Raw genomic sequence first — 15,485 nt, 5'->3', positions numbered from 1 at the left:
AAACTCTGTGCACACAGGGCTGTAATTTTGAGCTGTGCATGGAAAAAACATAGCCTGCAGTGTTCCACTCAGTGTGTGGTTGTTTCCCATAGGATCACATAAAATGTAAAGCATGACTCACAAATACCATACTTGCACACTAAAATGCCACTATCACTCTATCAGCATCTCTCCTGTGCTCATAATGGTCCATCATTCAAATAATTTCTATTCAGGGGTGGTCCTTCAGTGGTAATAACTCTATAAATGACATGTTCAATGTGTGCAAGTGCAAGGCTAGTGTCCTTAATAAAGTGATCATTATGTGTATGCTGCTATATAAATGAAGAAAAAAGGAATGTGTTACATTATTGAGGTCTGAGATCTTTATTTATTTTTGTGGGAAATATAATTTCCAGATGCCAGCATCCCTGAGAGAGATATGTGTGACAAGACCGCACAGTCCCCTCATCACATGAGGTGAAGGGGATGTGAATCTTGTCCACAAATAAGAGCAGAAAATAAAATCCTTATGAAATAAAGCCTTTTCTAAAAAGATTAAGAGGCCAGGGTTTTCGTCTTCCAATACCTGTCGCATGCTCGGTTCATAATTTATGCTTCAGTAGGAGTAGGTTTTGAGTTGTAATTTCTAGCTAAAAAATTGCTGGGACAGTGCTCAATAATTAAAAAAAGGCAATTTAACTGAAATATAGCTAACACATTATAGATAAATAGAGGTGAATGCAAGAGAAAGGTTTAAAATGATTTGGCTCTGTGAGCTGTAGCTTCATAACATAATTTCCCCTTATAAACCGATCGAGCTCTTCACTCTGTGCTGAAGTGGTCTGTGTAAATTGAGGGATAATTTTATACGCCACAGAGCCTCTACTACAAGCCGTCCATTAGTTCCTGCTGTGTCGTTTATGCAGTCATCTCGAAATAGCCTCGTCGATGTGTCTGCATGTCTCGCACTCGGCGGATGGACTGGATTTGTGGATGGTTGGCTCCCCACTCGTTCCAGTGCTTATAGGGGCCACACTCAAACAGGTACTGGTATCCACGATAACCAGGGTACTGGTACCCAACCCACCTAAAACACAACAATCAAACTGTTCATTTGTGAAGATAATCTCTCTAAACTGTACTGACATCGACTTCGAGAGCAGTTGACGTACGTTCCTCCGGAGACCTGAATGCTTGCTACTCTGTCATAGAAGCCGTAGGACCACATACTGGGGATGTCCTCATCACAAACCTCCATCTTACGACCCTCAAAGTTTGCACACTCATACAGGCAGATCTTATGATCCTGGGGATCCTGTAAGGAAATAGGAACAGATCCATTTTTTTCCCATACATACTCTATAATCGGTTGACTCACCAGCAGTCAAAAATATGTTGTATTCCTAATGTTCATGTTTCTGAAACTATAAATATAACATAATAGTTTGTCTGAGGGACATTCAGGGATAGTCTCAAAGAGTTTCTTTGGACTTTAGCAGAAAAAGTCCAACTTCTATAGATCAATGCTAAAGCTACATCAATCACTATATCATTTGCTGAGCTAATCTAGGCTGCATGTCACTTCATGTTATCCGACATCTGCCGCTCAAAGGAAATGTCATATACTTTGAACATCTGTTATACAGCAAGATATATCAGCATTTTTAAGCTTAAGCAGATATGAATCAGTCTAGTTTCAAATTGCACAAGGGAGAGAAACATACTAGCATCTAAAAACCCAAAACTAACTTCAGCATTAATTCACTACAGGTAACATTAATGAAGTTTTTTTTAAAATCATCATAAATAGCCATTCCAAATAACCACACATAACCATTCATTAACAATTTTTACACATTTTTACTGACTAACTTCCTCACTTACCTTTGAGGAATATTACTTATGGTTTGTAATATTAGGTAAAGTTGCCTTAAAGTCATCTTTCTGACTTATTAAAAAAAGGGTCTGAACTTGAAAAGTTATTTGTATGTCATCACACAAATGACCAGGTGAAAATGAGCTGACATTCTCATGCTTCTAATTCACCCACCATGCGGACAGGCCTGAGGGACATGAGACAATCACAGCGGTAGCTATTGGACCAGGTGTCCCAGCGAGGATACTCTCCCTTCTCCAACATGAACATCTCACCACGCATGTCCTGCTGTTCGTAACCCACCCACCTGAAACCATGAAAAAAACACGCTGTATATTCACATACATACAGTACAGTACAGTGTTTCTCTAAAGAGCCACTAGGATAAAGATTATTTGGTATTAGGTTTTAGTGTAATGATGTACAGCTCAGTACAAAGTCATTGGCTTGGCTGCAGACTTACGGGCCACACTCCACTCTGATGGAACGCACACGATCGAAGCCCTTATCGCAGATATTGCGACACTCGCCGTTCAACTCCATACAGCGACCTTGGAAATTCTCACACTCGTACAGGTATATCTGGTCATGCATATAATAGTTTTAGACTACATCATTTGGCATGCTTTTCAGTCTTTAGGAATAAATTGAAGTGATATGAGCGAAGTAATAAACTCATTTACTGGCAGTTGTTGACTTACTTTGTATGTGTGCATCCCCATGGCAGAACGGCTCCCAATACTTCCCTGCACTGCGGTATGAGACATGGCTGAGGCTGCAGACACAGAGAAGAAGCGAAAATATTGAAGCACTGTCATCATTTTGTCATCTGCTAAAAAGGGGAAAGCTCTCTATTGTTAATGGCAGCAGTAAACATTGATTATATCACTAGTTTTACTAGGCCTTGAATCTCGTAGCACCTAATAAAACATAGTCTTGAGTTAACTACTGGAAACCTAACCAGTCTTAATAGTGTGAATCAGTCAGACAGATTGTCATGTTTCAGTTTTTTGATATATATTTTTAAATCTATAAGCTATATCCTCCTTAACTGTAGTAGAAAATAAACAACAACATTCAAGAGAAGAGTGCCGATTTCATGTCATTGTGATATTCCACATGTAAAGTGGAGAAAACATGAAATTATTTTGTACAGGTTCATCATAATAAATAGGATTTTGTTGGAACTACATTAGATTTTATACTGAAAACAAAACAAGATGAAAACAGTTGTTATAACAGTAGAAACTGTATAAACTATAAAGAAATTACTTCTCAATGATTCCCATTATTTTCTTTCTCTTTAGAGTGGCTTCAGCCAAAGACAATTTTCCAACATTGACGTCATCCAAAGACAAATCCACATTTAAAAAGATTCGCATTAATAAATGTATATTTTTCCCCCAAGGTTCAATACAACACAATGATGTGAGAATATTAGCACTCAAGTGGCAAATGTCTACTGTAAAAAAAAAAAAAGGTTGTGTCTTACTTTAAATGATATAGTACCTAGGATCACTACACTCAGCACCTTAAATGATATGGGATTATATGGGTTTCCCAATAGAAAGGATCCTCTTTAATCCCATTAAAGGTATCTCTTTCATTATCCATTAACCCCACCCAAATCTCACCAAAACACTGCAGTCAAGAAGAGAGCGATGGAATGTAAGAGAGGTGCTGGCACAGGAAAAAGATGGCAAGGCCCAAATGAAGCTCTGTTTCCAGTCACACGGAGGGTTATATATATATACAAACACACCCTGGTGATGCTACTGAGCCAGCATGCCACCAGGCTATTGGATAAAAGTGCTGGCTTTTAGGAGCTGACCTTGCTGACTCTGTTTGATGCTTTGTTCCAGGACTCAGCTGGACACCCACCGGTGTCAGCAAAAAGCTGGCCCACACCGTAATTCCCACCCCCCCACCTCCCTCCGTCTATCCCCTTTATCCCTTCATTCCTCTCTCTCTCTCTCTCTCTCTCTCTCTCTATTGCTCTTTCTCCATGTAGGATTGAGTGCAATGTGCTGACCTTAGTAGGCTAAACTCAGTGGTGTTATGTGTTTCTATGTGTACTGGTGGACTGTTTGCTGTGTTTTTGGCTTCTTGATTCTAAGACCTTGACTTAAACAGAAAATCCAGGACAGTGTGAATCTTCGCTGCTTGATTCAATTCGATTAACTTCCATAAAAGAAGCAAATTTTGTGCTACAATGTCAGCATTTATCAGTGTAAAATGAACAATGACCATATCATATTTGTCTTCAAGTTTAACCAGATATTCCATATTAATGGTCTTCAGATTAAAAGGGCTTATATATTGCACATCATCTCACTTTTCTTTCCACCATGTCACACTCCTCCTCATGTTCCCCTATGGCCTTGTCTGGCAGACTGTTTTGCATAAAATCAAAAGAGTGGGCAGGACATGGATGTTGAATGGATGGACATGTAAAGGCTTACGTGTGTGTGCGTGTGTGCATGCATTTATGTGGGAGTATGTAAGAACAGGAGGTCAGTTAAAGCGCTGCGTGTCTGGGGGTTGAGTGTGACCAGCAGCAGGCTCTCAGCGAATGCTTGTTTGTAATAATTCTATATCCCTGCGAGTATTTGAGTAAAAATGTGAATGTTAGATATTAGACCAGCTTTATTTGTTTTAGTGATAAAGGCAGTGTATAAATGTATTACAGAAAATAGTGTTGGTAAAATGATCTCTAACTAGGACAGACTCCCTCTTTCCGGATGTGGGCCTTTCACCTGACAAAACCGTCATGTGTAAAACTATCTATGTAAGCGACTGCCCTGGCAGTGTACAGCAGTGGGCACGGTGCCCTCCTGGCAGCCGGTAATGCGGGCTGTGCAAAGCCAGTGGCTCAGGTGCGAACAATGAGGCCTGGAGCAAAGTGCTGACCGTTGGTTGGCCTGTGGCCTAGCTTTTTCCTTTCAGCCAAGCCATGTATAAATAGATCCCAGTTTGAGGTCAGGACATGGTTGTGTGGAGCCCCTTGACAGCTATTTATTAGGTAGGTCAGGTAAGCGGTACATCTCAGTCCTTTCAGTCAATTTCTGTCTGACTTGTAAAACTCTTTGGTAGGGAGGCACCATTGCACAACACAGTGTTCCACATGGTCCAAGACAAACACAACATACATCTTTGCATGCACTTAACCACATACTGAACTTCGCACATTCACTTAAGACCACTCATGCAAAGGACCAGAATTTTATAATTTGTTGTCATTAATTGGAAACAAATTTACTGTCTTCAGCATGTCTTGATTTTGATGCTGTTGAAATGCATTCTGAATAATAATAATAATAATAATAATAATAATAATAATAATAATAATAATAATAATAATAATCGGGGAAAGAAGTAGTGAGCTTGGGAAATCTGGCTTGTTAGGGCAATACTGGTATTGATATATATTTTTCTAACAATGTTTTGCATTTTATGCCTTAATAATTGCATTAATAGCTTAATTGCCAATCATACATAGCCCTATGCCTGTTCCTTTTACCTTATTGTGTTGTGTGTGTGTGTGTGTGTGTGTTGCTCAGGTCACTTACTCAATATTGAGGTATTTGTAAGCATGGCTCAGACAAACCCAACACCAGGACCACCAACAGGACCATGGAAGGTGAGTCTGTCGTGATCTTGCAATATACTGCATTAAAAACAAACTTCATATTTCTCATAACCTGTTACACATGTCTAGATCACAGTATATGACCAGGAGAACTTCCAGGGCAAGCGCATGGACTTCACTTCTTCCTGCAAGAACATCATGGAGTGTGGAATTGACAACGTTCGCTCACTGAAGGTGGAGTGTGGAGCGTAAGTTCTCAGCCATGTTGTGGAAATAAAATGTAGACTCACATTGATATTTGTTTTCTAATAAGGCTTTAAATGTACTGATGTAGTGTGCTTTCTAACCTTCTTGTGTGTCTGTGTGTGTGCTTGGGTAGCTGGGTGGGTTATGAGCACTCCAGTTTCTGTGGGCAGCAGTTCATCCTGGAGAGAGGAGACTACCCTCGCTGGGAAGCGTGGAGTGGCAGCAATGCCTACCATATTGAGAGACTGATGTCCTTCCGCCCGATCTGCTGTGCTGTGAGTCTTGTATACTGTTCTTGTAATAAAAAAACCTAACTTATTGTTCATCATTCAAAATTCTAATCATATAGAAAACATCCATATGTGTATATACTGTATATATAAGAATTACATCATACTCCTTGTGTTGGATTGCATGCACAAACAATAAAAGACTACTCTGATATTTGCAGAACCACAAGGAGTCAAAGATCACAGTCTTTGAGCGAGAGAATTTCATTGGACAGCAGTGGGAGATGAATGATGACTACCCCTCTCTTCAGGCCATGGGCTGGCCCAACAACGAGATCGGATCCATGCAGGTCCAAAGCGGGGCGTAAGTATCATGCACTCTTTTTCTATTCTACTCTCTCTTTTACCTTTTGTATATCCTTTTATTTCCTAAAAACAATGCTTTTCAGTGTCACCCTTATGACGAAAAGCAATGAATGTCATTTATAGCAGTGTAATCGCTGTTCCTTTATTATAACAAATAAAAAAAATGATAAAATAATGTATACCAAGCTATTTTTTGTGGAAAGGTCAGCATGATATTGTTTCCGAAGCTTGCTTTGATTGTTCTAAATGTGATGTAAGTGTTCTGTAATAACATTATCTAACTGCTTTTAATGCTTTGAGCAACTTTGAGTTCCTCTTAGTGCTCTTCTGTAGTTAATTATTGCTATATCTTTTACCTGATAACAGTTTAAGCCTGAACTCCATAATGAATATAAGGGTGATTAAAATTAGTTTTAAAATTTGGAAGCTGTTTAATCCATGCCTAGAAAACCAGTCCAGTTTGTCCAGCCTACTGTTCTACCTCACTTCCTCATCTTATTTTAGCTGGATTTGCTACCAGTACCCTGGCTACCGTGGCTACCAATATCTCCTGGAGTGTGACTGCCATGGGGGAGAGTTTAAACACTACCGGGAGTGGGGATCCCATGCTCACACCTTCCAGGTGCAATCGATTCGCCGTGTCCAGCATTGAGGGCTGCTCCCTTCCTCCCTCTCTCGTCCCCTCTCTCCCTCCCACGCCCATCTCCACCTCCTCGCTCACCTCCTCATCCTTCCCCTCCTTCTCATCTTCATCCTCTACCTCCTCCTCTCTTCTGCTCTTCCATTCCTGCTGTGACCAGACCAGTTATGGCACAAGCTTGAAATCTGGTGCTACATGGCAAAGTGTTAAGTGCTTTCTCTTGTTTTTACAAAAAAAAGATGGGCGTGGCAGAACACAAGCATGCAGCAGCTGAGAATAAGGCAGTGCTGGGAATTCAGTACTTATCATTGTCACACTGTGATCAGTGCTAAAGTGATCAATAAAAGTATTAATAAAATACCCTGAGTGTTTTTTTTTCACCTTTCAAAACCATGAAAATAAATATTACCTGAAGATTTGTTGTGAAACCAAATTAGTCAAAATTGTAGAAGACTGTATTTGGACCTTATTTCAATCTGAAACTGAATTTTAATATTAGCTTTTTTTCTGGCATGTAAGAATTTGGATATGACATTTTCATTTCATTGTCTTATCCGACCTATCCTCGGGTCACGGGGAGCCTCAGTTGTCATCGGGCATCAAGGTAGGATACACCCTGGACAGAGTGCCAATCCATCGAAGGGCACACACACACACTCATTCACTCACGCAGTCACACACTACGGGCAATTTAGAGACTCTAATCAGCCTAGAAGCATGTCTGTGGACTGTGGGGGGCGTGTGGGGGGCGGAGCACCAGGAGGAAACCCACCAAGCACTGGGAGAACATGCAAACTCCACACACACAGTGTGCGGGAGCGAGACTCAAACCCAGGACGCTGGAGGTGTAACCACTAAGCAACCATATTTTTAATACTTAAATATGTGGTGTAGTGTATATAGTGCAAAGTTTTCAAATATGCCATCCTCCACCCAAAAAACAACAATTTATATATTGCCAAAAGTTTTGGGACACCCCAATTTTTTTAATTCAGGGGTTGTTTGTTTTTCAGGGGTTGGGCTGTGAGCCATGCCAAAACTGGGACGTCTGCCTTTACATGCACATGACTGTAATATGGAGTTGGCCTTTTTTTAGACATTTTGGACAATTTCATGCTCCTAACTTTGTGGGAACAGTTTGGGGATGACCCCTTCCTGTTCCAACACCAGTGCACAAAGCAAGGGTCATGGATAAGTGAGTTTGGTGTTTCCCATAAACTAAAAATGAATAAAATTCCCATAAACACACTCCTAAACCTTGTGGAAATCCTTTCCATAGGAGTTGAAGCTGTTATAGCTGTAAAGCGCGGGCCAACTCCACATTACATTTGTGTGCATGTAAAGGCAGACGTCCCAGTTTTGGCCTGGCTCACAGTCTCTGCTCTAATTCATCCCAAAGAAGTTCAATCAGGTTGAGGTCAGGACTCTGTGAAGTTCCTCCACACCAAATTCGTTCATCCATGTCTTTATGGACCTTACTTTGTGCACTGGTGTGCAGTCATGTTGGAACAGGAAGGGGTCATCCCCAAACTGTTCCCACAAAGCATGAAATTGTCCAAAATGTCTTGGTATGCTGAATCATTAACAGTTCCTTTCACTGGAACTAAGGGGTCAAGCCCAACCCCTGAAAAAACAACACCTGAATTCAATGATTTAGAGGGGTGTCCCAAAACTTTTGGCAATATTGTGTAGCTTTGTCTATTATATTAACACAATAAAGATAAAATTAATTAATGCAACCATTTTTTTTGGTGCAATATACAAGATATTGGTTTGTATCACGCGCCTTGGAATGAAAAAAACAGCACGTGCGCCACCTAGTGGTCGAACAGGATGACTGCAGAGGAGAGATCCGGAAGTAGGGCGATGACGTCATTTAAACCTTAAAGGCTGCAAAAACACACAACTTGTCAGAACAGACAAGAGGGTTTAAAGTACGGGATAAATAAATTATAACTTTCTTTTTCCTTGAACCCGGGATCGTGAATACAGGAGAGATATAATAAATAATGTCCGTTGTGTTGGCGATTATAACAGCTGCTGTTGCGGCGTATATACTTATTTACTACAACGTGTTTAGAGGAGCCAGATGCAGGAGTAAAGCGATGCTGAACGGGAGGACAGCTGTGGTCACCGGTGAGCTATTAAAACACTTCATTTACAAGTTTCACGAAATGCAAAGACTGTAAGGTTTACTGTAGTTATGAAAAAATATCCTAGTGTTAGCCAGTAGTGAGCTGTAATTCTGTTATTTCTCATTTGGGATTGAAACTTGTATGCCTAACAGTGATATTTGCTTTTCTCACTTATCTTGATGTGATGGGGTTCCCTTAACAAATTTATATCACAGGTGCTAACACTGGCATTGGGAAGGCAACGGCCCTGGATTTGGCCCGACGAGGGGCCCGGGTTATTCTGGCTTGCCGAAACCAGGAGAAAGCTGAGGCCGCTGCGTATGACATCAGAAAGGTGAAGTTATTGCATGTGGTTCTGATTCTGCCTAATGGCTTTGGTGATGCACAGTGCAAAATAGTAAATATTGGTTTTTGTGTTTTGTAGGAAACTGGCAACATGGCGGTGTTGTTTATGCATCTGGACTTGGCCAGTCTGAAGTCTGTGCGCGATTTTGCTGAGACGTTTCTCAAGACCGAGCCCAGGCTGGACCTGCTCATCAACAATGCAGGTGACTGTTACATGTTTTGGGCAGGAAGGAGGCAGGCTTTGGGATCACACACTTGGTTTACTTTTTATTTTGATCACCTTTTCCAACATTCACAATGGACCTGGTTCCTCCAGGACCATGGTGCTACACCGAACACAGAGATACATAAAACATCACAGAACTGAGAACTTGGACATAACATAGTTCCACAAGTTCTACATCAAGTTCTGTATAGTTTAGTTGTAAGGTGCAAGTAAAGATACTCAGATTGTAAACATAAACAGTTAGCAGCTGATTGATTGTAGCTGCATTAAAAGTAATGAGTGAAAATTACAGTGGGAGTGCAGTGGGTGTGTGTGTGTGTGTGTGTCAGTCAAGTCTCTGGGAATTAAGGAGTCATGGGGTGTCCAGAGGATCCACACAATAACTAGACATAGTGTTTCCTTCTCACAGCTCCAGGATCCCTGGTCGGTCCTAAGCTTGTTGGTTTGGGTTTCCTCCCACTAATATGCCCCTAGTTATGAATTATTGTGTGTGTGTGTGTGTGTGTAAGAGAGAGTATGTGTGGCCTGGGGTTTGCTTTATATCCAATGTTCTTTGGATTGCTCTGGATCTAACATGACCCAGATAAACCTTCATTTGCATTGTTATCAATCTTTATCTTGAAAGCTGTTGTTTATTTAGAACATACCATTGTGATACATCAGTAAAGCAAAATGGCTTACATGATTTAAAAATAAATTATTTCATCTAGGACTGATGGCAGCAGGCAAAACTGAGGATGGCTTTGGCATGGTGTTTGGGGTTAACCACCTGGGCCACTTTCTGCTGACTCTGCTTCTGCTGGATCGGCTAAAGGCATCAGGCCCGAGTCGAATCGTCAACGTGTCAGCCAAGCTTCATCGCCTGGGCTCTGTCGACTTCAACACTCTCAACACACACAAGGATTTGGTGACAGGACAGTCAATATGGCACTCCTTCATGGCCTACTGCCATAGCAAACTCTGTAATGTGCTTTTTACCCGAGAGCTGGCCAACCGTCTAGAGGGCAGCAGCGTGACCTGTTACAGCCTGCATCCTGGTTAGTGATCAAATCAGATAGAACATTCTCCTTTTCGTGTTTTTAGCTCTCAGAGTGTTGACTAACATGATGACAAGCTCCATGCCATGTTTAAGTCACATCCTTGGCACAGAGTGTTTAAAATATCTGACATTATACACAATCTGGGGCAAAATAAAAACAGGCCATGGTTCTTTTCACTACAACAATGATGCAGATCATGCAAAGCTAGGACTCGTTCCATGTAAGTACAGCATCTTGATAGGCATGTTTTTTTTAAAGCAGTGACATGACGTGTAAAAGTGCAAGCTTATACTCAAAATGTTATTATTTTAAGATCTAAAGAAAAAGCTATGCTGTATTGTTATATTATATTTGCGGCATTTGGCAGATGCCCCTTATCCAGAGTGACTTACATTCATCTCATTTTTTATACAAATGAGCAATTAATGGTTAAGGGCCTTGCTCAGGAGTCCAGCAGTGGCAGCTCAGTGGTCCCAGGATTCAACCCACAGCATTCTGATCAGTAGTCAGTAGTGCCTAGGTTTAGTCCTCTGCCATAGATCTGCCTGTGTGAACTCACATGTTCTCCCTGTCTCTCTGTGTGGGCTTCATCTGGGTTTTCTGGTTTTCTCCCACCTTCTAAAACATGCTGGTGGATGGATTGGCCCTAGTTGTGAATAAGTGTGTGAATGAATGTGTGCATAGTGGCCTGTGATGGTCTTGGATCTTCTCCTGTATTTCTGCCTACCAGGAATCCCAGGATAGGCTCCAGATCCATCCTAAATAAAAGTAAACGAATCAGTAAGATTTAATAAACTATTTTTGGGGATCAAAATAATAATGGCAAATGATTTCCACTGAAGCCATATACTATCATCTTGGGGTTATTATTTTTAATGTTTCTGGCATAAATGTGACTGAGAAGTCATGTAATCAGGCATCAAGACACAAAACACAAATTCAGGCTCACTGCATATGTTCTCTCCATATATCTTTTTCCTTTCAGGAGTCGTAGCTACAGAATTCGGACGCAATATAAATATTTGGATGAGGCTGCCGATGCTGATCATCTCCAAGCTCTTCTTTCTGACCCCAGAAGGCGGTGCTCAGACCACACTGCACTGTGCCCTCCAGGAGGGCTTGGAGCCTCTGAGTGGCCGATACTTCGATTGTTGTGCCCTACACAAAGTCAGTGACATGGCCCGAGATGATGGGCTGGCCAAAAAGCTGTGGGAAGTGAGCGAGAGGATGTGTGGCCTTTCGTGAACGCGAGGTATGAGAGGAACAGGAGAGAAAATGACAACAAATGCCTTGTGAACAACAGTTTTACTTAATGACCACCGGGTGCCTAATACCAGTGCAGTGATATTGCGTGATCATAGATTAGAATATCATTCATCACACTTTTTATATTCATAGTTTGAAATATTCCTGCTATTGGAATGTCCTGGAATTTGTCACTTATAACAAGAATCCCTGTGACCAGGAATATATAAAAGGAAAAATAAGAGCTGAGCATTTGTTTGTAATTGGAATAAGAAAAATGTCATAACATGCTAATTATCATGTAATATCTTATTAATCATAATAACCTTCTAAATAAAGTTTGACAATACACGGTACATATCATGGTAATTAGGATAGCTAGCAGCACTAGTGTCTTTTGTTAACACAGAAAAACAGGAAAAATAAAACACTAGGTGTATATACACTCAACGTCCACTTTAATAACCTGTACACAAGCACTTTTCTGGATTTATCCAAACAGCTAATCCCGTGGTAGCAGCACAATGCATGAAATCATGCAGATACAGCTTCAGTTAATGTTCATTGGAAATGTCAGAAAGAAGAAAAAATGGGATCTCTGTGACTTTAACCATGGCATGGATATTGGTACCATGGATATTGGGCTGGTTTAAGTATTTCAAATACTGCTGATCTCCTGGGATTTTCTCGCCCAGCAGTCTCTAGAGTTTAGACAGAATCGTGCGAAAGGCAAAAAAAAGCACTGCGTGAGAGACAGTTCTGTGGGTGGAAAAGAGAAAGAGGTCAGACAAAAGAGAGCGGTCACAAAAAATAGCTCTTATAATCACTCTTTACAACTTTGCCGAGCAGAAAAGCACATCAGCATGCACAAAACATCAGACATTGACATGGACGAGTTAGAACAGCAGAATTCTAGATCAGGTTTCACTCCTGTCAGCCAAGAACGAGAATCCGAGTCTGTCATGGGGACAGAAATTGGACAGTGATGAAGATTAGAAAAAAAAAATCACCTGGTCTTATTCCAGTCTTTAACTGACCAGTTTGGATGGCTCGTGGTTGCCTTCTTGTTCTTCTGATCTTGGTGTGGTCATTCTCTTTTGCTTTCTCTCATCAATAAGGTGTTTCAGATGCAGATCCTCCACCCAGGGGATGTGTTTTCTGGTAAAACTCTTGAAATATTCAAGCCAGCCTATCTGTTACAAACAATCATACTACAGTTAAAGTCACAGAGATCACCCTTTTCTTTCGTTCTGTAGCATGATATGAACATTAACCGAAGCTCTTGACCTGTATCTGCATGACTTATGCAGGCATGTGTTTGGCCGACTAGATAACTGCATAAATGTGAGGGTGGACAGGTGTTCCTAATGAAGTGGTCAGTGAGTGTACATGTATGCATATCAGATATTAGCTGTATTGTATCTGCTCACCACTAGGTGGCAGTAGCGTGCCACTGAACCGCTCCAGACTTACCAATTTTATCAGCATGAGTGTGAGGGCAACATAACCCTAACTAAAAAGACATCTGTCGAGATGACAGCCATCAGGATACGACGCTGCAAAGCTTTAGAGAATACTGAGAATTTGAAATCATTTCCTGTAATTTCGGATGTGTGTTGTAGTCCTAATCAGTCCCGTTTTTATGGCTTCAACTGCTGTTCACTGACCTCACTTTCATTTCCTGAGAGGGCTCCGTGACCAGACCAGACCTCAAGTCTTTCAAGGCTGAAAAGAAATAACATCTTAAACAGTCAAATAAGCTGTGCTGTGATTATGCTGTGATAATTTAGGGATCGTGTCTAGGTGTTCACAGGCACCGGATCCATGACAAGCCTGACCGGGAAAATAATGAATGAATGATTTGTGTAAGCAATAGTATAGAAAGTTCCATTAAATGCCATCTGCTAATTAGCCAACAACATGCATGTTTAAGTGATTACAGTTTGGAAAGGGACTATGTATTTCTCACTACACAAGACACTCATCATCCTTGTGCAAGCTTCAAGTCACCCTTACATTACTGATCAACTTTACGTGGCCTGTCTGAAAAGAAATAACATCTTAAACAGTCAAATAAGTTGTGCTTTGATTATGCTGTGATAATTTAGAGATCGTGTCCAGCGTGGCCAGGATCGTTACAGACAGAACAGAAACTCAAGGCTGCTAGGAGATCAGTGAGAGTGAAGGTGTGCAGAGAGAAAGCCTTTCTCACACTGATGCTTGTGGTTTGAGTAGGCTGTTGCATATAGAGGCTACTTTATAAGTAAAAGTTATTTTAGCCTGCACGATTGACCGAGCTGGTAAAAGCTTAAAGCTGTGTGCTACGCTTTCTTTTCACTCTTTGGCTGTTCACTGCATTCTGTAGAGAGACAGACGGTACTGAGAACAGGCATTTATACTAATGGTGAGTAATATGCTTAAATAAAATATTATCACCATATATCTGTTTTATATGATGATCATCATGATGTTTAGGTTTGTGAATAAATTGCTAGCAAAAAAAATAAATAAATAAAATACCTGTTCGATGATCCATTATTTAATATATATATATATATATATATATATATATATATAAAATTTGTCATCATTTTTATAGCTTTTATATTAATAATACAAGTATTTTGTTTTATTGTTGGATAAATAAATAAACAAGCAGATATAATTCTAATGGAAAATTAGGAGAAATGCATCTTTTTTTTTTTAATTTTGCAATTTTAAAGATTTTACATCAAATGATTTGCTTCTAGTCAGTTTATAATTATTTAAAAAAATATTTAATAAAAATAAATAAAAAATAAATAAACCAAGGTGCAGTTATAAAGGCAAAGAGTGAGCATACAAGTCGTTCTACAATATTTTTTATATCAGATTAAGAAAGGAAAATATGAACCTTGGAACTATTATTTTTCACTAATATTCCAGTATTCACTGTTTGACTATTAATGTTTTCTATGTTATTTAGGAGGAAGGAACATTTGGGAAAGCTGGCGCACTAAATTCCCTGTTAGAAATAAAGCATATTTGGTGTGCAAACTTTGTTTTTATATATTATGATATCTAATAAAAATACAATGTTGCTTAAAAAATTTTTCACAAAAATCGTCTTGCTTTCTTTAACATCGGTTGTTTAATGGCATTGGCACCTTTTGCAACATTTTTTGTTTCTAGAAAAGTTCAAAATGTGACGTAAAAGTTCCCTGAAATAGTCTGATCCTCATTCAGTAGTACTCTATGAGCCTAGACTCCTGTGTTTGTGTGTATGTGTGTCTCCCTGCACCGTGAGTCTGCTGTTCGATCCGATCTCTAGATGTGACACATCGATGAGCGATGCCAGGTGTTTGCCTTGGACGCACTCCCCAGCTCATGGGCACAGTACTTAACCACTGGATTAGTGCATCAATTAGCAATCGCTGCATGGGAGAGCCCTGATTGATCGAGAACGCTGATGCTCGGGTGAGTGTGAGACAAGCTGGAACTTGTGTTTGCGCAAAACAGCTGACTGTGTGCTTCTGTGTACACTGCATTGGGTTATATCTACTAGAGCCTAATGCAAAGGTAGAAC

The 15,485-nt window shown here is 40.3% G+C and overlaps 3 protein-coding genes across 4 annotated transcripts; 2 read left to right on the top strand and 1 right to left on the bottom strand.

Annotated features, from left to right (window-relative positions):
* Positions 1 to 900: 900 nt before the first annotated feature.
* On the bottom strand, positions 901 to 2,625 carry crybb1l3 (crystallin, beta B1, like 3). Of its 2 annotated transcripts, none has more exons than XM_058413658.1 (5): positions 2,542 to 2,625; positions 2,322 to 2,440; positions 2,033 to 2,165; positions 1,155 to 1,297; positions 901 to 1,069 (listed from the first exon to the last, which is right to left on the bottom strand). In XM_058413658.1, exons 1-5 carry the CDS (start codon positions 2,623 to 2,625, stop codon positions 901 to 903), a joined length of 648 nt encoding a protein of 215 aa, XP_058269641.1. The 2 variants fall into 2 exon arrangements, with proteins under 2 accessions (XP_058269641.1, XP_058269642.1); XM_058413659.1 differs by having other exon boundaries at positions 2,560 to 2,625.
* A 2,825-nt stretch (positions 2,626 to 5,450) lies between these two features.
* Positions 5,451 to 6,941, top strand: cryba1a (crystallin, beta A1a). The gene is made up of 5 exons (XM_058414322.1): positions 5,451 to 5,498; positions 5,577 to 5,695; positions 5,827 to 5,968; positions 6,145 to 6,287; positions 6,794 to 6,941. Exons 1-5 carry the CDS (start codon positions 5,451 to 5,453, stop codon positions 6,939 to 6,941), a joined length of 600 nt encoding a protein of 199 aa, XP_058270305.1.
* Positions 6,942 to 8,788: 1,847 nt separating this feature from the next.
* dhrs13a.3 (dehydrogenase/reductase (SDR family) member 13a, duplicate 3) lies at positions 8,789 to 14,473 on the top strand. Its single transcript, XM_058413656.1, has 5 exons — positions 8,789 to 9,065; positions 9,280 to 9,398; positions 9,489 to 9,612; positions 10,346 to 10,672; positions 11,661 to 14,473. The coding sequence occupies exons 1-5, from the start codon at positions 8,939 to 8,941 to the stop codon at positions 11,918 to 11,920; spliced, it is 957 nt and encodes a 318-aa protein (XP_058269639.1). The 5' UTR covers positions 8,789 to 8,938; the 3' UTR covers positions 11,921 to 14,473.
* The last annotated feature ends 1,012 nt before the right edge of the window (positions 14,474 to 15,485 follow it).

This window comes from Hemibagrus wyckioides, linkage group LG17 (assembly GCF_019097595.1).
Source record: "Hemibagrus wyckioides isolate EC202008001 linkage group LG17, SWU_Hwy_1.0, whole genome shotgun sequence".
NCBI classification, from domain to species: domain Eukaryota; kingdom Metazoa; phylum Chordata; class Actinopteri; order Siluriformes; family Bagridae; genus Hemibagrus; species Hemibagrus wyckioides.
This window is presented reverse-complemented; position numbering and strand designations above follow the sequence as displayed.